The 23,882-nt window shown below is 32.3% G+C and overlaps 2 protein-coding genes across 2 annotated transcripts; one reads left to right on the plus strand and one right to left on the minus strand.

Annotated features, from left to right (window-relative positions):
* Nucleotides 1-1,175: 1,175 nt before the first annotated feature.
* On the minus strand, nt 1,176-22,590 carry LOC134727122 (uncharacterized). The gene is made up of 6 exons (XM_063591504.1): nt 22,437-22,590; nt 11,281-11,397; nt 7,609-7,920; nt 6,888-6,920; nt 4,295-4,364; nt 1,176-1,527 (listed from the first exon to the last, which is right to left on the minus strand). The coding sequence occupies exons 1-6, from the start codon at nt 22,516-22,518 to the stop codon at nt 1,248-1,250; spliced, it is 894 nt and encodes a 297-aa protein (XP_063447574.1). The 5' UTR covers nt 22,519-22,590; the 3' UTR covers nt 1,176-1,247.
* On the plus strand, nt 16,468-20,883 carry LOC134725234 (uncharacterized). The gene is made up of 2 exons (XM_063588884.1): nt 16,468-17,086; nt 19,669-20,883. The coding sequence occupies exons 1-2, from the start codon at nt 16,582-16,584 to the stop codon at nt 20,664-20,666; spliced, it is 1,503 nt and encodes a 500-aa protein (XP_063444954.1). The 5' UTR covers nt 16,468-16,581; the 3' UTR covers nt 20,667-20,883.
* Nucleotides 22,591-23,882: the final 1,292 nt, after the last annotated feature.

A 23,882-nucleotide genomic window follows, 5' to 3' on the forward strand; every position in this document is an offset into this window, starting at 1 on the left:
GGATTTTCTCTAAAGATCTTGGTTTATTTGACACAAAGTCCTCTTTTTCTATTAAATGCAATGAAACAGTAAATAACAATGCTTTGCATCAAGTTTCTCCTTATATATATATATGTATATATGTATATGTACAAAATGGTTTTTCTCTATTATTCATTATAGTTGTTGTTTTGATACTATTGCAGTTTGAAAAGTTCTTGCATAAATGGCTACAGAAGGGGTCATAAACCTTAAATATTTACCTCTAGACGAGATAGTTTTGTCCATACTAAAAGGTACGGCTACATTTATATCGAGATCAAAGTTATTTAATCGACATTTCTATTATCATCCTCAATAAAATTAAGACTTTTGAAAGAGACCGATTTAGGAACCAAATTGTGACCTTTTTGGTGCTTTATGATAAAGTTGATATTTTAGGCCATTTTGTGCCATACGTGAACCATGTCCAAAAATTAAACGTTCGCAGGACACCTTTGTTATAAAATATGCAAAATGTAGTCAACATCGTATCCCAAGGTTATAGTTATAGAAGGAAAAAGACAAATAACGGGCCATAAAGATTTGCAAATTAAAAAGGAATACCGTCAATTAGTATAGTCTCAATCATCTATGAGTATTGTAGTTCCAATCGTAGCTTTAAAATATTCCCAAACTTATTTAAAGATTGGTCTTTTCTTTACAACAGTGATTCATTATTATGAAGCTAGTTGGTGATGATCTTAATGAGACTAGCATTCAATAATATTCATGAGATGAGACCGTGTTGGATGAAGTGGTGTTGGTTATTTATAGATAATGAAGTGGTTCCTATCTTTAGTAACAGTGGAGACATACAATAAGATCTACCTATGCTTCTTTAATATCCAAAATCTAATGATTATATTTAATCTGCATATAGCTTTAATTGAAAGAATTTCGATTTGTGTTATTATATTGATCAAAACTTTGATGATTATTACCCACTCATACATTGAAGACCTGTTGGTGACCTTCTGCTGTTGTTTTGTTGTATGTTTCTATGTTCGGGTTGTTGTCTCTTTGACACATTCCCGATTTCCATTCTCAATTTTATTGAGTATATGTTTCTAACAAAAACATATAGAGTGCAATAGAAGTAAATGTATATTATGTAAGTTACATAAATAATTAATTATGGCAGCATAAATAAACAAACCAAATGCATGATGATTATTATATTCCAAATGTGAATATGTACAAACAAATGTGTTGCAACATGTTTCCATTCAGTTTGCGATTGATTGATAGTGGTCTCCGCCAGTCTCCGTTATACCAGAAAGGATAAGGTATCCGGATGTATCAACGTGTTGTATTTGATTTATTTTCTGATGTGTTGCGACTTGACCTTCTGAAGTAGGTATTACCGATAATGCCGATACCTCATAGTTATGTTCTGAAATGTGGTCTGACATTTGATGATGTATTTCATTATAGTGGTTTTGATCTCGTCGAACTGTCAATGATGCGTAGGAAGCTTTTATCAATTTTCTTCTCTGGATATAGATTCTGAAAAATATCCTACATATAAAATTGAGAATGGAAATGGGAAATGTATCAAAGAGACAACAACCCGACCATAGAAAAAACAACAGCAGAAGGTCACCAACAGGTCTTCAATGTAACAAGAAATTCCCGCACCCGGAAGCGTCCTTCAACTGGCCCCTAAACAAATATATACTAGTTCAGTAATAATGGAATGCCATACTAATTTCCAAATTGTACACAAGATTAAAGTTAAAAATTAAAATAGTACAAGACTAACAAAGATCAGAGGCTCCTGACTGGGGACAAGCGCAAAAATGCGGGGGGGGGGGGGGGGGGGGGGTTAAACATGTTTATGAAATCTCAACCCTCTCCCTATACCTTTAGCCAATGTTGAAAAGTAAACGCATAACAATACATACACTTAAAATTCGATTAAAGAGAAGTCCGAGTCTGAAGTCAGAAGATGTAACCAAAGAAAATAAACAAAATGACAATTATACATAAATAACAACAGACTACTAGCAGTTTACAGCTCCAGACTTCAATTAAACTGATTGAAAGATTATGATTTTATCTAATGAATATTTGGCACAATCATTCTCGTTAGGGGTTTAGTATCATACCATCATAACATATATGAAAAGAACATACCCCGTGTTATGCCAACAACTGGTTTTTGAATAAATGTGCAAAGACCCTATAAGTGAATCATATACATCTATGTGAATTGATGACAATGGAACCAACCGTAAGCCAATTGTATCGTATATAAAAAAAATAAGGAATTTTAATTGGAAATCAACATAATTTTCTTTTAGATTATGTAAAAAGAAACAAGAAATAAAAAGGGATATATAAATGTTCTTCAAGTATATTTTGCATATATTGCAGTATGCGGCATTACACCCTCAGTATTTGAAGTGTCATTGCTCTTCCCTCTGTCTGTCCCACTCACAGGCGCTTTGGGAATAAAACCCATTGTTCTCTACATTTTATATGTATATATATCTTAAATTGAGTGTAAATCATATAGCCTTCCAAATACCATTTTGATCCCTAACTTCACTGAAAAGACATTTTTATTCGAAATCCAGATCTGGTGTACAAAACAAATATTGACAATTTATGTTTGTGGCAAAACATCTTGGCCACAAGTGTATTATTTTCTGTTAAGTATTAAATTATAATAAGAATCATCTTGATACATCTTGTGATCAATTTTATTTGGCAATCGCCAATGGCAGTCAGCAGGGTTAAAGAACATCAGTTGTTCTACCTGTTAGTCAAATGCGTTTTGTTTAAATATACTTTTTCACTTTTTTGGTCTTTTGGAAAATGTTGTTTGTGCTGTATTTAGACTCTTCTTCAATGAAATTTGTTTTACATGCACATGTATAAATATTGCGGTTTTTATCCAACGCAATCATAGGTTTGAACGTAGTTTTCACTTTAGACTTGTTTATATATTATATAAGTACGTCTATATTTGTTTCATGTTATTTTTTTTTTTTTTTAAGTTCTCCGCATCCCTGGTAAAATTGACTTTCCTTAAGCCTCGGTCACACCTTACCGGATATATACATGTAAGACGAACGGACGCCTAACGGATGAAAATGAAAGTTGTCCGTTGACAAAATTGTTATCCGTTGGGAGTCCGTTGGTGAACTGACGGACGCCTTACGAATACATAACGGACATGCATCGGACGAGAAACGGAGACGTACCGGACAGAACGGATGTCGAACGTACATCCAACGGACAAGTACCGCTTAAAACGGACACCGAACGGAAGCGTACCGCATAAAACGGATAAACAAGATATAGGAAAAAATTAAAGGCGACTATAATAATGCATGTAAATCGCATTGATATTGAAAATGTTTTGTGTAACTAGTTTTGGTTTGTTCTTCAACAGGCCGCTAAAGGGCATTGTCTGGCCTAAATAACAGCTGCTTGATTGTAACGATGTGCCCTTACTCTAAGATCGATTATGAATAATAAGAATTCACTAACTTTTATGCAGATGGAAAATTGTAAACAATAGTTTTTGTAATTTTTGTACACAAGAAGAAGATTATGATCACTTCTTTATACTGTGTTCGTATTTATTACTTTTTGGGAATAGAATAAAGGAAGTTTTAAGGAACAGTAAAATAACTTTAAGATAAAACTTAGACACTTAGTATTTGGATATAAAACTTCTGAAGAAGAATATTTTGACTTAAACCTTTTTTTTAACAATTGTGGGGTTTTCAATTTACAAAGCCTACTACATATCTGATCAAAAGACAAAAAATGTTAATGTTTTCTCAATTTTTCTCAATGATTTCAATAGAAGAGTATGTTTGGAAATTAAAAGTAGTGTTTTAGCAACTTTTAGAAAACATATGAATAGTCATATTAAGTGATTAAATGGTATTATCTATATGATGTAAAAAATAAATAATATGTATTTTACAACTATTCACTACCCTGAGTGATAAGTGGATTGTAACAGGGAAAATCAGTCGGAGCGCACCCGGAAGCGTCCGTTAGACGTCCGTTCAAAGTTTTGAACATTCTCGAAATTTTCCACAGGTCAGAACGGACGACGACGGATAAAACGTACGCTTAACGGACATGCAACGGATATTGACGGACGTCTTACGGATAAGAACGGACGTCTAATGTACATGAACGGATTGAAAAAAAAGTTATCCGTTAGGCGTCCGTTCGATCTATCCGGTAAGGTGTGACCGAGGCTTTATTATACTTAATAAATGCATCAAAACATTACTTTGGAACTTACATGATTAAGAGAGATATGAGAATAGTTGCAAAGGACAAAGATCCAACCACAATAATGTTGATACACCAATCTACAATTAAAACGCAAAATGTATCGTTAATGAAGAGTTCAATCTTTATGAGTGTAATAAAACGAAATCTTTAAAAACGTTATGACTTCGAATGATGTCTACCGAAGTTTGTTTTTTAAATTATATACTCACTATTTTCGATATAGGAAAAAAGTATTCAAGATACCAAACAGACATTAAACATTCATAAGTCATCTAGAAACCGACAACATTATAGAAAAATTACAAGAGCGACGAAAGATAATCAACAGTCAATAAAACAATACATAGCAACGTAAAGCTTACTCAACAAGAGAAGCCCTTTTAAATATTATCTCATGTGCTCCGAACGAGTTAGCATAACTTACTCTAAACCTCTTCACTCTGGCACCTGACGTGAGGCCAATGTAAGTACAACCCGATGAAAGGTTACATTAGGACAATTATAAAAAAACCCGAAGTGTTATGGGTAGTTTTATTTGTTTTGTGCATTTTTCATTAAATAAATTGCAAATTTGAAGCTTTGTAATCATTTTGAAAAAGTAATGTGAAAATTTTGTATTGTTTATATCTGCATATTATATTTTATAGCATCTAACATGTCTAAAGAAACTTTAAACCACAAAAAAGAATGAAACATGCTTAATTATTTTTATTAAATTTGAGATTCTTTACCTTGACATGTTAAAAAATTCAATAAAAGGTCAACTAATGAATTACGAAATCTAGATCATAGGTTGATAAAAAATATGAAAACACCTTTAGAGTTGTTTTAAATACCATAAAGACTGCTAAAAAAAATGTCTATGGTCTCTTTAATTTCTAGTTCTGGTGTGTATATCAATGGAACCCAATCAGAAAAGTTCGGGTTCTTAGTTGAAAGAACATCATCAATATATATATGAAAGTGAAGCACCGTAATTGTGCTGTAGTCAAATGATGAATAACCAATTTTTAACATGATCTATCAACGGTTGTTTGACATTCATTTTCTTTTCCTCTCTTCAAGTGTGAAACATATTTTTGTTGTTGTACATCGATTTATTGTGTTTTACTTATTTCATATACGGTATGCTATGAACAAATTAAACAGTTACAGTTTTGACATGATACTTGCTGACAGAAATTCAGTAGTTTACCTATCAAAAATATCAACCTGAATTGAACTACTTCAGATTCGATTCATGGTTTATATAGGTACATATATGATTAGTAATAAATATACATCACAAAAATATACGAGCATGGCAAAACAGACTGTAGTATTAAAGAACAATGATAAGTTATTTAAAGTAAAATATATGGTAGGTCTATTTTTATGTTAATATTATCTTATAAATTGCTGAATCAACAATGAGTTTTCTATCAAAGATGATCAAATTCAATAATGCATGGGTTATTTTATAATATTGGCCGTTATGGAATAACCGTTTCACAAATGATATCGGATATGTTCCTGCCGTCGTAACTACAATCCACTTCCCTTTCATAAATGTGACCTACCAAATAAGACTATTCACCGGATTTGCCATCTCATAACCATCACGGCGGGTGCCACATATGGAGCAGGATCTGCTTACCAATCCGGAGCACCTGAGATCATCCCTTTTTTAGGTGGGTTCGTGTTGTTTGTCTTTAGTTTTATATGTCATGTCGTGTGTACTATTGTTTGTCTGTTTGTCCTTTTCATTTTTAGCTATGGCTTTTTCCGATTTATGAGTTTGACTGTCCCTCTGGTATTTTTCGTCCCTCTTTTATAGTGTTGTTTTTATTTACCAAAACATTATCTCTATATTGTGCTTTATTTGCAATTGATGGGATAACTTTAAAATCGTTATGTTTAACTATACTGTATGTTATGCATGATTTATTTAACTTGACTGGTCGGAGTTTAACCGGTTCGCTCATCATAGACAAGTCCACATACAGACAGGTGTTATGTGATATAGTAATCAATGAAGTGTCCAGTAAGCAATGTGGTCATTGATCCGGTTAAAATATGTAAACTATATACATTTTGTATTTGCAATAAAAAAAAAATAAGAGACAACCATTGTTTTTGTTGCAAGCAAAGTTGGAAAATATATAAAAGTTGTCATATTTTGGAATTTGTGGATATGAAAGTAACACTATGAAGGCACTTGTTGCAAAATATGCATATGTCGCCATTTTATAATGTTTTTTAATTCCATATTTACCCTTATATTCTGAATGCTTGTTTTTGGCTGGGGTCATATTGAAGGAATGAAAAATAGTGCCCAAATATTTTATTTCTTTTTTGATAATCACGTTTAAAATAAAAGAGGCTCGACAAATACCTGCTAGATATTCAAACTCATAGATTTAAAATAAATTGACAACGACATGGCTAAAAAGACAAACAGACTAAAAATAGTGCACAAGCCACAATAAAGAAAAATGAAGACTACGCAACACGACACTACTAACGTATAGCATCAACTACAATTATTTATTTATTTATTCTTTGTTTGTTTCTACTATCCGTGTCAATCATTTTTTTCCTATTAACATTTTTGCCCTCACCTGTGTTATCCGTAAAATGACTGTCCGTGTCATCTGAAATAAAAATATTGAAATAATTGAATTATATCCGGATAAATGTTTTTATATAATAAGTTTGTTTTGCTTAGGTTTAAAAATACAAAATATAGTGAAGTTGTCTATTTTTAATAATCAAGTTCGAGGTTTGAATACTTTCTGCTTAAAATTTCTATGATACCGCTGTTTGCTGTATATTGATCTATATTATAATTGCGTTCCTCTCTTTGGAACACAAAAAAGATCATTATGCATTTAAAAGTGTCAAATGTTTTAAAACCATTCCATATAATATTATTATCAGTCGGAAGAAAAAGTGGCTGTTCATACTGCAAATAAACTCATCATAGATATCAGGACTGAAATTTTGAATTCGTGCAAAACGCGTGTTTCGTCTACAAAAGACTAATCACATGAATCAGTGACGCACGAATTAAGAAAAGTTTTAAAAGTCAAATAAAGTACGAAGTTGAAGAGCATAGGGGACCAAACACCCTAAAGTTTTGCCAAATACTGCTAAGGTTATCTATTCCTGAGGTAGAAAATCCTAATTTCTAACATTGACAGTTTTGGAGACAGTTAATTATAATAATTATTACGACAATATTATCATAATTCATGTCAACACAGAAATACTTAAGGCATAAAAAATCACTAATATATCTGAAGGTAGATTTACTCATTTAATAATGGTGCTAAAACTTACTATAACATCTAACACTTGCGTCTCCAGTTAATTTACAGACCTCTCTTGCAGCATTGGTATAGTCTGGTTTGCATTTTAACATATTTGTAAAATTAACAGGACAGTCTAGTCCGTATGCTATTCTCGATAGATTTTTATTCCTGGGAATAACTCCTGCAATCCCATTATCAGATCTCTTTAAATGACGACAAACTACAGTAGCGTACTCATTTGTCCAATTATTTCCACACAGAGAGAAAGTTGTGTTTCGTTTCTGGTTAATTATTAATAGCCTGGAATATTTATCTAAGTCCAAAATCCATTTAACTTCATCTGAAGTAAAGAAACACAGTCATATACAAGGTGGAGTGTATTGTTCATTGTTATGCACATCAAAGATTTTTTAGTCAATCTAGCGAGCGGCAAATACTAAAGACCAGCAAAATAATTGGAAGCAGTATGTTTATAATGGGATTGTCAATTTACATTGACCGTATTAGTGAATCAAAAAATGCAGTTTTGTACACATTCTAGCGATAATTTTTTAAAGAACTACATCCAAATTTTCGAATGTCAATCTTTTTGATATTTTAGAATATTAAAAAAAGTTAACACAGTGGTAAGTGAAATCTTAAAAAAAATCTACAGTTAGATCAATAGACTGACGTCAAAGAAATATATTAAATAAGGATACTTTATTCAGCAAAAATGATCAGAAACACTATATCTAAATTGGGGTAATATTGAGGAAATCAGACGAATAAACATTGCACTTTGTAAATACAGCTGTTTCCCAAACCAGGTCTCTTTAGAGAAGATATCTACTATCCATAGATGATGAATATTGTTTATGTACTGGTTCCCAATATGATCTCTATGTTTCATTTCGTAGAGACATAACATAGGAATGTTACCAGTAAATATGCATATGCATATCAGTCATATTAAAATTTGTGGAAATCCTAAGGTCAATATATTGGTAGTATAGAATTTCAGTGTAAGATTAAACTCTTGGAAGTTTTGGGCATATAAACGTTGAAGTATGCCGCTCACTCCTATATTTTGGAAAAAATAGTAGTGCCTATGATCTTTCCATTCTAGAATATGTTTTTTTTTCTCAAAACTTAATAGTAAAAGTGACACAGTTTTAGCAATCCTAATTCTATCTCACTTTTGAATTATAGTTTTTCATGTGTGACGTCATGCTGTTTCTAAATTTCATAAATTCAATGTGGCGTAACGTTTGCCTTTTCGCCATCGTATGTGACGTCATTTTTTTAATTGCTTTGACGCCTGGACTGATTTATGCTGTATTGAACTTAGCATCATGTATTCGGGTTTAGTTTTCTGTAATAAGTTTATACTTCAGTTTCATTATGTATATATCTTTCATATTAATTTGTTAAAATTTACTGTTTGCAATAGCATGAATCGTTCTATATAATAATGGTGTTCTTATCCCGGGCATAAAAACTATGCCGTATTTGGCAAAACCTTTTCAACTTTTGATCTTCAGTGCTGTACTACTTTGTACTTTTTTCACTTTCGATCTTTTATATCTGGGCGTTATGTATTCGGGTTTAGTTTTCTGTATTTAGTTAATACTTCAGTTTCATTATGTATATCTCTTTCATATTCATTTGATAAAATTTACTGTTTGCTATAGCATGAATTGTTCTATATAATAAGAATGTTCTTATCCCGGGCATACAAACAATGCCGTATTTGGCAAAACCTTTTCAACTTTTAATCTTCAGTGCTGTACAACTTTGTACTTTTTTCACTTTCAAACTTTTATATCTGGGCGTCACTGGTGAGTCTTGTGTGGACAAGACGCGTTTTTGGCGTATTGAATTTTAAACCTGATACCTTTTGTTATCTATCCTCATCATGTTTTTCTTTGTCTAATGTGTTCTCCTATTTATTTGTATTGTAGTCCTGTAATATTATGTTGTCATTTCAATGTTATATTTAACTTTGCCATTAAAGTGCGAGGTTTGGCATGCCATAAAACCAGGTGCAACCCACCACTTTTATTCCCCTTTAAAAGTGTCCTGTACCAAGTCAGGAAGATGGCCATTGTTATAATATTGTTCGTTTCTGTGTGTGTTGCATTTTAACGTTGAGTCTATTGTGTTTTCTCTTATTTTTGAGATATTGAGATAAGACGTGGCACGGTACTTGTCTATCCCAAATTCACGTATTTGGTTTTGATGTTATATTTGTTATTCTCGTGGTGTTTTGTCTATTGCTTGATCCGTTTCTGTGTGTGTTGCGTTTCGGTGTTGTGTCGTTGTTCTCCTCTTATATTAAATGCGTTTCCCTCGGTTTTAGTTTGTTACATGTCCATGGATTTATGAGTTTTGAACAGCGGTATACTACTGTTGCCTTTATTTAGCTGTAAAAGTAATTCCTATTGAAAATTACATTGTCTAAATTAACAGAAATGCCACCTTAATGGAGTTTTTGCAGTTTAATGACGATTTTGTTTAGCGTTTTGCCTTATATGATAAACATTTTAATAGATAAAGAGACACTTGATATAAGAAAAATGATCTGTTTACGGTGTTGGGCAGTGTCGTTTGTTAATTATGTATATAGATGTTCCGGACCATATGAGTATTTGGACCATACGCGTATGGTCATGACCATATGCGTATACTCATATGGTCCGACTATACGCGTATGGTCCGACCGTACGCGTATGGTCGGACCATATGAGTATAATACTCGTTTGGTTATTAACGGGCCGGACCATATGAGTATTTGGACCATATAGGTATATTTATTTTTCCAAATTACATTATAAACGTTTCAATAATACAAGAACTTTATCTAAAAAAACAGTGATGGTTTAAAACATGAAAATTTTTTTATTTTATAATCCAAAAAACTACGTAAAAATTTAATATTGATGCCATAGTTAGTTTTCATCGCTAGTAACATTTGTGCTTGTAGACTTGGATGACATTCACTTCCCCACGGTATCATAGCTTTTTTTGCATTTGCAAGAAATTTGTGCACGATCTTTTTCATTTACACATTTCGTTTGCGAGTGAAAAACAAGCCTTTTTTGCAGCTGCGTACAGTGATACCGAGGTCTTTGGCAATTCTGATGTCTACGGTGTTTTTAAGAAGCTCTAGATCTCAACTATCGTAAAATGATTGACTGCAATACACCATCTTCCCAACACAACTTAAATAAACTAATAGTATGCTACTTTGCAGTGACTTCTTATGTAACAGTTCATTAAGAAATTTTTGGAATTTAATTTTTTAGTCGACATATTGCCATTTACTCGTAATAACAAATCGGTAATGACCATCGGTAATGACCATCGGTATAAAATGTGTTTACTTTAAATTTGACATTTAAGTAAAATAAACAATGTGAAACTTCTTATTTTTATTTAGCTTATCTTTTTATTATAATATAATGATAAAATAACTTATAGGATAGCGTCTTTTGAATGAACGGTCATACCATATGAAGACTTTAGAAGTATTAAAAGTAAACTGTAACAGAGTGTTAATTACCCCGACCATACGCGTATGGTCCGACCATACGCGTATGGTCGGACCATATGAGTATATACCCATATGGTCATGCCCATACGCGTATGGTCCAAATACTCATATGGTCCGGAACATAGACACTGACAAGGTGAGCGACACAGTCATTAAACCAGTTACCTGATTTGGGAGGTTTTGTTATATCAACAACAATGGTCCTTTGGGGCACGTCTGCTGTCGGGATGATACCTTGGTTTCCATTATTTTTTACTGTTGTTGTATTCAAGCCTGTTCCTTCTGAAAAGAGGCAAATGGAAACACTTCTCGTTAATTAACTGGATGTAATTACATCTGTGATATACAATGCATGTTTTTACAGCATCATAAATGCACCTTTTTACATCACTTTCAATTTCGCATGCATCTATAATCTCAAACGCTAGGACAACAATTTCACTTATTACATATGGAAGACCGCAATATATCTCCGAGAGTGAACCGCATACTTGAACATGGTACAAGTACTTTGTACTGTAAGGCCACCATCCTTCAATGTAAAAATGCACATGTTTTCTAAAGCATACAATTGTTTATAGAGCAGGAGGTTGTTTTACCATTGTTTAATTACTCATGGCCAACACATGTGATCAGTTGCATGCGCAAAAGCTGGGAAAGAAGACATGCTATTCCATAACGGTTAAAGAAACCATGGTGGTATCCGTAAAGCATATATAGGTTGCACTTTGTAAATACAGCTGTTTCGCAAACCATGCCTCGTTTAGGAAGATTTAGAATATTCATAGAAAATTATTTTGTTTACATAATGGTTCCCTGTTATGCTCTCTGTGTTCAATCTCATATAGACATAACTTGGGAATGTTACCAGTAAATATACATGTGCATATTGTTTACATTGAAATCTGTGGTAACCTTTCATGCGAGGTAGGGGTAGTTAAGAAAATTAGTGTTAGTTAAAACTCTGAAAAGTTCAGGGCATATAAACGTTGAAAATATGCCGCACAGCCCTATATTTTGACCTTTGAAAAAAAATGTAGTGCATATGAACTTTCAATTCTAGAATAAGATTTTTTTCTAAATCTCATTGTAAAAATGGTACAGTTTTAGCCGTAAAAGGAGTTTCTTCGGGAAATTCCAGTGTCAATATTTACAGAAATACAACCTATAGCCTTTGGTAAATAAAAAAGGTGGAATATACGAAAGTGACATTCAAACGAGAAACCAATACACAAGCCAAATCAAAAACAAGAAAAAAAGAAAAGGCACACAATGGATAATAAAGACTGGACTAAGAAACTGTTACATAAACACCACCAAAACTAGAGTTGACCTAGGATGTTCTGGAAGGATAAAAGAGGGACGAAAGATACCAAAGGGACAGTCAACCTCATAAATCTAAAACAAACTGACAACGATAAGATGAGGGTATCCAAATTGCACCTATTTTGACAGTTATTTTAACCTACGTGTATTTATGCTTCAGACAAAATTTTCTATTATGTGTTTATTTTTGTAGATAACTCATTATTTACTATAATGTTTCACCAATTTAATTTTGAATCCTTATAGAAGCATTGAAAATATGGTATAAATTGACCTACAAACTATCATTGATTCTGTAATGCGGAGTACCCAAATTGTATCCATGCTTCAAGTCGCATTGTCACATTTCGAATAACAGAGTTTTTGTTTAATATCTTCAAACATTTTGAACAATTGGAAATAAGTCCATGCTTACTCTCTTCTTTTTTAGGAAATGAATACTTGTAACATATTGGATAGACTAATTTTAAAAAGATGATGTTTTGATTCCGTACATTTTCCTTTTCCAGTAAACACTTCATCTGTTGATAAATACTTGTCTATGTTGAAATACGTGCATATAATCAGATCATAAAAATACAAATTGTTTAGTCTCTAGAAAATCTTGTAAGTTTCCGCTGCTTTTTTTGGTAAATAGGTGCAATTTGGGAACTCGATGCAATTTGGGTACCGCTCCATAATTTGCAACGGCTTGTTGCTCATGCATGACGAGTACAAGTTCAGTGAATACCTTTTAAGCAGCAACTCATTGTCATGATCATTTGGAGTAGCATTGCCTAACATTTGCTGTTGGATTGCATTGGAACGATATAGAATTAAAGTGTGAATCAATATATTCGGGACTTTCCTTTTAGAATTTTCCTCAGAGTTTACTATTTTTGTGATTTTACTTTTTATTTATTCAAAATTTTATGATATAATTTTTCGTTATTTCTACTGAATTATAGTTATTTTTAAAGCTAGCTAAAATTCATACGGCGTCGTTCCCTACTCGTCGTCGTAGACTATATGGCAACACAAATACATGTTTTTGCTGTGAGGCTGACGTATATACAATTGCTCAAATGCCATTTATATGTATGTACTGCGCTTTTCTAGGGGAGCATAATGAATGGTATTGGAATCGAAATTAATATAACATTATAACAAATGCAGTATGCATACATTTTCGAACCGCCTTCACGCATTTTGCTTTGAATCTACTGTGATGTGTTAAAGATCGAGTGCAAGTTTGGTTTCGTTCCGCTGATTAATTTGGACGTGAAAATTTCGCGAAAAAAGCTGTTATACAGACCTTTTTTATATACGCCGTCACAAATTGGTATCATATTTGGGAGATGAGTCAACTATGCTAAGTTACAAAACGGAGTTTACGTTTGGTTTCGCTCTATTGATTTTAGCCGAAATTACTGGATAAGGGCTTTGAAAACTTCTATTCCTAAAAATGGCTCCAACAGTTATGCGAGCCGGGCAGTTCGCGTCATTCCGACACATCAAGTTTTGTTCTTTGATCTTTATGTTTATTCCAAGAAGGACTTGATTGTATTTCCATGGTTTGCCAATGCTTTACGACAATCCTCAAATGGCGAGATTTTGTAAGCTTTCGTTTACTTACATGACTATTAATACTAATATTAATCATTATGAATGAACTCCTTATTTATTCGTGTAAACCAATGTTTACAAGCAACTTTAAATAAGGAGTCAAATTAATGTATATTTATACATGTCATATAAGAAATATAATTAAGGAACGACTTTATATAAAAAAAAAATCACCAAATATGCATCCATTCCAGAGTTCACTTATTGCTTAAAATTAGGTTCGACAATAGGAGTAATAAATATCATCACATTTCAGGAAATAAGCTTAATGACTAAAATTTTAGGCAATACCTAAATGCATAGGCATTAGCTTATTGCCTATAGGATTTAACCTTAATGCATATTTTCACTTATTGCCGCTAACATACATATATTGACGAATTATATATTAAACAAAAAGTATTTTCAGCCTTGTATCACCATCATTGCTGGTGATCCGATGAATCAAATCTGTTGTAGAGTCGTCACTGGTTCAGACGTACTCTTATTATAATTATTTCTGTGACTGACTTATACATTGTTATATGTGTTTCGACGCTAGATTAAAACTGAAGATACAGGTAACACCTGGCCACCGAAATGTTTTATTTTTTAAGAGCCTAGGTGGCCAAGTGGTCTAGCGCGTCGGGCATAGTGCAATATGGTTTGGTGCCACGATATTTCAGTATCAGCTCGAATCCCGGCGAGGGAATAACACACACAAAAAAACATGGATTAGATTATAGCTTTTTTGTGTATTTTTCGTTTGATATTTTTTGTAATATTTTTTTCATATCGATCACATCCCATCTTTGAGAAACTTACTTTCGTATATGATTATCAATGGGTTTTTAAACGAGACGTTGTTTCTAAGCTATCCTTTATTGAAGTTCGACGATGATGAGAAATGGACAAAAAACGTCATCAAGTTTGAGGCACGCGGGTAATATTTTACGATATCTTTGTGCAGAAAACATATACATATTATAGGATGATGTATCGTGAGGGAAAATTAAACCATTATAACCTGACATCTACCGAGCAGTTTCATGTATTTAACGGCATATGGAATTGTAGATTATATGCCGGATCTCGAAATTGGTTGGTAGTAGTCAAATTATAATGTTTTAATTTTTTCTAACTTGACTTCAAGTATCCGATATCAAACATTTAAAGGATACAATTTTGTTATTTTTACATTTTCTCGAATTGTGAACCTTTTGAATGTTTGTTTTATTTTTTTTTTTAAATTCAGAAATAAATTGTTTACACATGTTTTACTTGACAGAAGCTTCTAAAGAACATAAACAAATCAGTTATATAATTAATTTGTTATTTGGCTTTTCACTCATTTGATTTCAATTTTTTTAGATGAAATATGTCTATTTATTTCTACTTCGTCAACAACCAATATTCTTTTGAAAGTGATTTAAATTTTTACCTTTACAATAATATTTTACATCCACATTTCTAGATTTCTTACTACACGAATTGAAGTCATTTTCTCTCAAAATGCATTTGTTCTTGGAATTGCCTTGTTTTTTTTATTAAATCTGTCCCAACATGGCAATTGCTCTCCTGAGCAGAAATACATTTAGACTGCCAGGGGTACCAATATACATGATGAATGTTGATTGTTCTGTTCTTGTGACATTGAAGTTCTAACGACTCTTTTCCACATACAACAAATTGTTCGAAAAATAGAAATAAAATACTAGTAACATAGCATGCCTTTAAGAGATTAGTCCAATTGCTACTAAATCTAAAACTTTGGTCTTGGCGGGTTATTATATACCATTTCACTTCATTAACTGATCTTAAAAATAAAGCTTTTCGAATGCTTCTGCTTTGTTTATCTTTTTATTTTGTATACTAGTCTATAGATATACGTGTATATGTTACAGCAAATAAAATGTGGGTGAAATAAGGAATACCAAACAATTATTAAAATTCAGAATTTATTTGCTGTTCCTGGCGCTTAATATATACAAGTAATTCCTGAAAATGCCCAGTTATTACTAGTTATTATTTATTTTGAAATTAATTTTTACAGATATTTACTAACTGTTAGAATAATGTTATATTGCAATTGTAAGCTTTTCAAAAGTATGTTGTAGAATTATAACGTGACGGTACCCAAATTGCACCTATTTTGACAGTTTTTTCACCTACGTTTTATGATCAAGAAAAAAATGTTCATACTGTATTTATTTTGTAGCCCTATCCTTCTCTATTGTATAGGTACACCAATTAAATATTCAATCCATATTGAGTCATACAAAAAATGGGTGTGAATCAACCTCCAAACTATCCATGATTCTGTGATAAGGAGTACCCAAATTGCATCCATGCCTAAATTCACATCGTCAAAAGTCTAATAACCGAGCTTTTGTTTAATTTCTTCAAATACTTTGAACAATTGGTTAAAAATGGCTAGTCATTTTGTTTAATTTGTTCGGGGCGTACTCCATGTTTTAGATTCACCAATATAGCTCTTTCTTAAAAGAGATAAGTTTATCACATCAATTATCGATCCAATTTGGAAACCACGTTTTTATGTCCCAAAGGATTTGTAGCTTTTGTGGGATCAAAGTTGTTGATCATAGAGGACCAACGGGGATCAGATGTCCAAAGAACATATCTTATGACTTTTCTTTTAATACACGTAATCAGGGACAGGGTGCTAATGCTATGTCTTTAGAAAATCTTTCTTCCACCCCCGATAAAAGTGAAAATGGCGCGCTGGATACCATGGCGGGTAATGTACCCAAAACCCCGAAACAAAGCCTTGACGAGACTTTGTCAGCTCTAGAGCAAGAGAATGAAAAACTTTTAGAAGAAATTAAATTGCGTGAACTTGTCGAAAAGAACAAAACTCTGAAAAAGAAACTTAAGCAAACGGACTTTAACGTGAAACAAAAACAGGACCAAACTAACAAAATTGATTTAAAATCCTTGAGAATAGACGAAGACTTGAAACAGAAAATAACAGAAAAACAGAAAGGATTAGTGAGCAAATTATTCATATCTGATGATTCCGATAGTGATACAGAATCAGAAGGTGAGATTCATTTCACACAAACATTCAAAACACTTAACTATCCTAAATTCAAACTCAAAAAGAATAAAAACCTTTCAAAATCTGGTTCGTCTAGAAAATCTAGTGATAAGGCAATTTTTCATATCGCATGGCCTCATGAGTTTGCCGGGAGTGACGATATCGAATTCATGTCCTTAAGTATGCCTGCTCTTGTCAGAGGAGAAAATTACATTATACATAATATTGAACCCGCAGAATATAGAGATAAACGTGCTGAACATCTGACACAGCTTATGTTTTATAGTGAACAATGTATATGGTCTGATGTGCTTGCATTTCACAAAGATGTACTACGAGAAATAGAAACTGGTCGTGCTTCATGGAATGACAATTTTGAATTTTGCAAAGCACGTCGCTTGCATCAGTCTCATCCTAGGTTTTATTGTTCAGCGTACAACAAAGGTTCATGCAACAAAAAAGAATTACACAAAAATACTCTGGGTTTATTGGAGGAACATTTCTGTAGTTCATGCTGGATTAAACGAAAAACTATAATGAATCATGCTGCTAAAGACTGTCAAAGTCAAAAACAGTTCCAGGGTAATGCAGGTCGAGGTCGAGGTTCAGACTATGTCCAAAATTGGCAACATGACTTTCCTGCACACAGATGACTAGGAAAAGTATGTGGTAATTCAGCTAAAACTATTGATGTATCAACACAAACTGACAATTCTTATACACATAATGAAATCAATGTAAAATCAAAACCATTTATTATGCCTTCAAAATTTCAAAGCAGATCAAATGTAGATAAATGTTTTAAAAGTAGTGTTATTGGTACTTGTGTAGATCATACAGGTAGAAAAATTGTAAATGACTTTTCACTGGTAGATAATAATGTTAATGATGATATTAATCAGGTGTGTCAAAATCCTGTTGTTCTTCATGATATTGTTTTTAAATCAGGGGTTCCAAATTATATTGGATCACAAATACATGTTCCTTCAACAATGAACATTCCTATATGGAGAAAATTGTTAGATGGTTATCATGACTATAAAATTGTTGATTTTTTAGAATTTGGTTGGCCTGTTGGCTATAGCAAACATGAATTTCCAGAGACTATTGTTAGAAATCACAAGTCAGCATTGTTTTTAGTGAGCACATAGACGAATACATAAACAAAGAATTATCATATAATGCCTTAGTTGGCCCTTTTAAGGTCAACCCTTTTCAAGTTCCTTTAGCTACCTCACCTTTGTCTTCTGTTCCCAAAAAAGATACAATAGAGAGAAGAACTATCATGGACTTGTCCTTTCCCATAGGTACTTCAGTCAATGATGGCATACCAAAACATACTTACATGGGTGACCCATTCACATTACACTACCCTGCCACTGATCACTTAGTACAGCTTATAAACGAAAAGGGTCCCAACTGTCTATTGTACAAAGTGGACATAAAAAGATGTTACCGTTGGTTACCGGTTGATCCCTATGATTATCATTTATTAGGACTAGTCTGGAATGACCAGTTATACTTTGACACTAAAATTCCCTTCGGTTTGCGTACAGGGGCTATGGCAGCACAAAGGACCACAAATGCTATAATGTACATGTACAGAAACATGGGTTACAATGGTGTTAACTATATTGATGATATAGGTTCAGCTGAAACGACAGAATTTGCGGGGAATGGTTTTCACATTCTCAAAAATTTAATTGATGATCTTGGTTTTAAAGTTGCAGAGCAAAAATGTTGTGCACCCAGCACAAATATGGTATTTCTTGGAAAACAATTTGACACTGTAAATATGACAATTTCTATTCCCATGGACAAATTATGTGAAATAAAAGGAGTTATTGAGAAATTATTGACTAAGAAAACTATCACAAGAAAAAAGCTTGAATCAATTATTGGAAAGTTGTCCTACATAGCTGATTGTATTAGATCTGCAAGGTTATTCATTGCACGCTTGCTTGCTCTACTTAGAACTGTATCACGCAAAGGTCATCATATTAATTTGAATGGCGAAGCCAAAAAAGACTTGAAATGGTTTATTAAATTCATGACAAGGTTCAACGGAAAAACCACAATTCCAGAGCATATCTGGACTACACCGGACCAATTAATACAAACTGATGCGTCTTTATCAGGAATAGGCGGTATTTTTTTTAATAGTGGCATCACTGAGTACTTTCATAGTGATATACATACATCTTGGTCAGGTCACCATATTAGTGTTTATGAACTTCTGGCTGTCCTGATCAGTTTTAAAGTGTGGGGTAAAAAACTACAAAATAAACGTATTGTGTTGCAATGTGACAATTCATCTTCAGTCAGTCTACTTAATACATGTAGATGTCGTGATAAAATCATGCTTAGCATAGCAAGAAACATTTGGTTAATTTGTGCTCAATATAACATTCAAATCAAAGCGATTCATATTCAAGGAATAAACAATCGAGCAGCAGATATTTTGTCGCGTTGGACATCGATTGAAAACCCTTATAAAACTGTCAACTGCTTTAGATGACAATTGTATGTTAGATATTGAAGTGCTGGACAAATTATTTATGTTAGACTTTTCAATTTAATTTCAGAAACCAGATCAGATGAATGGCTATCACTTCGTCGGAAAGCAAGAACAGTTTTAAAAGCAGCCTTCAGACCGGGAACTTTTAAAAATTTGAGGACTCAGCTAAATACATACCTTTTGTTTTGTGAAAAATTTTGTAGATCAGCATTTCCTGTTGATCAAGAGACACTCTGCGGATATGTGTGTTTTTTGTCAGATAACTTTAAGAATAGTGGATCCGTTAGAAATTACTTATCAGGTGTTAAAACGTGGGCCATTCTGTTAAATTTTGATACTGAGGAGTTTAATTCACCGTCGCTCAGGCTAACCTTGTCAGGTATTGACAAGCTTAATACTAATATTCCAAATATAAAATTACCATTTGAACCATATCATTTGAACCGCATGTTTGAAGTCCTAGATATGACAAGTGTACAGGATGCTGTGATGTGGGCTGTTATTATGATAAGCTTTTATGCTTTGCTTAGAAAATCACAATTCGCTAACAATTCAAGGACAATGTTTAACCCTAAGGAGCAGTTAACCAGAGGTGATATTCAAATTACTGAGGAAGGATTAATTATCGATATACAGTGGTCAAAAACTAGTCAAAAACATAAAAATATTCACCAGATTCCTCTTAAAAGAGTCGAGGATTGTATTCTATGCCCGGTACTGGCTTATTCTAGAATGGTAACAATGTTGCCTGCACTACCAGGAGAACCCGCTTTTGGTCTAAGTGATAGTAAGGGAAAGATTTGTGCCTTTTCAAAGTCAGACATAGACAAAATTCTTCACAAACTCTTAGTGTGTTGTGGAATAGACACTTCACAATACTCGTTTCACAGCTTGCGTAGAGGCGGTGCAACTTGTGCATCAGCTGCTGGATGCTCAGACTCAGAAATTTGTACAATAGGCAATTGGACTTCCTCTTGCTACAAGGGCTACATCAAACACTCTACTGACAAACTTTATTACATTTCAAGCAAGATGGGACTTTTTTGCAAACTTTCCAACTCATAAACATCCATGATAAATTTTATTTAGTCCTCTCTTCTGATTTCTGTGCTTGGCATTGCGTTGCCTTGGTTATTGTGGTGTTCACTTTTTATATGACAATTGGTGAAATAACATTGTTTCTTTATGCGTGTTTGCATATTTATATTTTGTATGCGTATTTGCATTTGATTTATTAAACACCACCTTTGAATGCCAGCACAGACTTCAGTTTTATATAGCCTTTCTGATAGTACAGTTCAAATTAGATATTTGTCAATACTTACTCTTCATATTTTACGAAATGGATACTTATAATATATTGTATTGGCTAATTTAGTTTCTACAGTACGTGATATATAAGGCATGGAGATGTTATTGTTACAAATCAGATCAATTATCTTTAGTAAAGCATCCTACAAATAAAAGTAAGATACAGTCACAGAAAATAATTATATTTATAAGTACGTCTGAGTCACAAAGTAAAATTTCAAAACAGTATTAAGAATTATTGAAAATTTGATCGAAACTGATTTTATAACAAAAATAGTGCATATCAAAGGAGTTAATATTTCGTCATTTTTACTGTGATATTCCAAAATAAAGTTAGTTTGTGTGAACAGTAATATCATAATATTTCTATGTACAATTTGAACATGTTTGGTTTAATAAAAAAAAACATACACATTTAGGGCCAGGTTCATCCTTCCTGAACCTCCCTTTTTGCACTTTTCAAATAATTGTGCAGAATTAATCTTTGATATCATAATATGGAATAATCAAATTACTATGGCGAAGACATTCAACATAATGAAAATGTCATATCGAATAATTGAAGAAAAGAACAGTTCACAGCTCTACGCAAAAAACTAAGACGAAATAAAACTTCACAAAAACCTGGAGTTAAATAATCATGAGGCCACATGTGACACTCACGGTTTTACGTCTGTTACAACACGTTTCTTTGTCATAGTAGGGGGTTGAAATCATACAATTCTGGTTATGTTTCTCGTGTAAATCTATGACATCATGTACCCAATTATTTAGCCATCTGTTCATGTATGTTAATTATCTTACCAATCAACTTTAATAGTTTAAAAGTTTGAAACGGTTTAAAGGATAATTTACAAACCAGTCTGTTTCCAGTATAAACAACATATGCATTTAAATAAATGATATACTAAAAAATAATAACATGAAACCGGAAAACAGTATATATTCATAAATAAATCTTAGTGTGTAGTTTCATTTCAAATTATGATTTATTATTCTTTTCTAAAATTAATAAAAATATGATATTGAATTTAAATCTCGCTACATGTATCAGCAGTCAGTTTAGTTCAATACTGTAAAAAATAAGCAAAACGTATCGCTTGTTTATAATATAACATCTTGCAAGACGATAACTCGATCACATTGACGTTTGTATATACATGTAGTCTTATATTTGGTCTTTAAAAGGACATTGGAAGAACAGTGCACATCGTGTACAGTTACTAAATAGAGAGGCATGTCAAAAGTGAAACATGGAAGACACCAGGAAGAACAATTTTGTATACTGATTTTGCCAGCAAACAACCGTTCTCTCACGGGTGAAGCTATGATTTACATTTTTTTTTATTAGGAAATGAAATCAAACAGAAAATAAAAGTATGCATATAACTGTATATGCATATAGAACGTAAAATAAATCAGTTTATCTTGTTTTACTTCCATGTACTAGACATCTTATTTCAACTAAACTAACCTTTGTTTTCAAACTTTCAACTGCTTCATCTCATTTTTTAAATTGCCTACCTGTTTGAAACTGTGGTACTAATACGCTAAACACAAAAATGAAAATATATCCTAAAAAGTCTATGTATTTAGTTTTCATCATAGCTAATGTTTCGAGAAGGAAATACTAGTATCTATACTTTTTACGCGCTGATATGTAAAGTTCGCCTATTTCCTTCCCCTTTACATTTCCAAAAGTGACGACTTACATGTAATTAAGTACACTATTTTAAGATTAAACATTAACTTAAATTTATTTAATCAATACCGTTGATGAATATTTAAACATTTATCAGCAAAATATAATATTCTTTTATTTGATAATAAAAAAACGTGTTTAAGTTAAACTTGCTAAATATTTCTTTCTATATAATCGAAGGCTTTAACAACAACCATGTTATTTTAGTGCATTTGCTACTATTTCTACCAGTTGATTATTCAATAATAAATATATCCTAACATTTAAAATCAATAAATTTTGGCAGGATTTGTAAAGTAAAATTAATATATCAGGAATTTCTATCAGGAATATGTTTTTTTCTAAGAACTTTACTACATTTATTTCCCCACGCAAATACTATTGCATTCTACTAAATTGTTAGTGATTAATATATTATTCTTAACAACCTTTATTGTTATATTCTTTGGTAATAAACTTATATTTCATGATTGACAAAAATATATATGTAAACACATTATATTGTATGATTTTTGTTCATTTTAAGGTTTTAAGGGCAGCACGTACGATTATATATAGTTGCGACTCTAGATTAGTGGTCTCATTGGCATTCATACGATAATCAGATCTCCTTATTGTTATTCCAACATATTCCTTGCAATTCGTAATTTGTTTATACTAGTATGCGATATTTAATTTACCCAAGTAACTGGTTATTTTTATTAAGGACTAATAGTTGTTTTATTTAATAATTTATAATAGCGTCATATGTTTTAGAAGAATAATCTGTACTTTTGATAAAGTAAATGCAATCGGCAGGCATTCCAATATCAAATTGTATTTTCCGATGAAATTTGACATTCATGAGTTTCACCTGCCAACGCAACAATTACATATATACTAGGAAAAACGAAATTCGCACACACAATGTGTTTCGTTCAACTATATTAAAGAAGAAGGAATTGAATTGTGTTTTGGCGTTTCGGTGTAATTTTGAGTGTATTTTGTGGATATTTGTTTACTTTCCGACTAGATGTTTTTAGTGATAAATTATGTACATGTATCATATCAATTAACTTCTACAGAATATACTCTCTTAGTTTAAAAAATTTACGAGACAACTAAAATGTATTTTCATAAAGTTATCCTGTTTTCTGCCAACGTGAAATACATTATAACTTATCACCTTAAAAGATAAAAGAGGGAAACTCGACTCGACGAATAACCTTACTTTCAATTGTTGATACAATAACTTAAAATATTATTTTTTTTTAAATTTAAAAAAATGC

This window comes from Mytilus trossulus, chromosome 7 (assembly GCF_036588685.1).
Source record: "Mytilus trossulus isolate FHL-02 chromosome 7, PNRI_Mtr1.1.1.hap1, whole genome shotgun sequence".
Lineage (NCBI taxonomy): Eukaryota > Metazoa > Mollusca > Bivalvia > Mytilida > Mytilidae > Mytilus > Mytilus trossulus.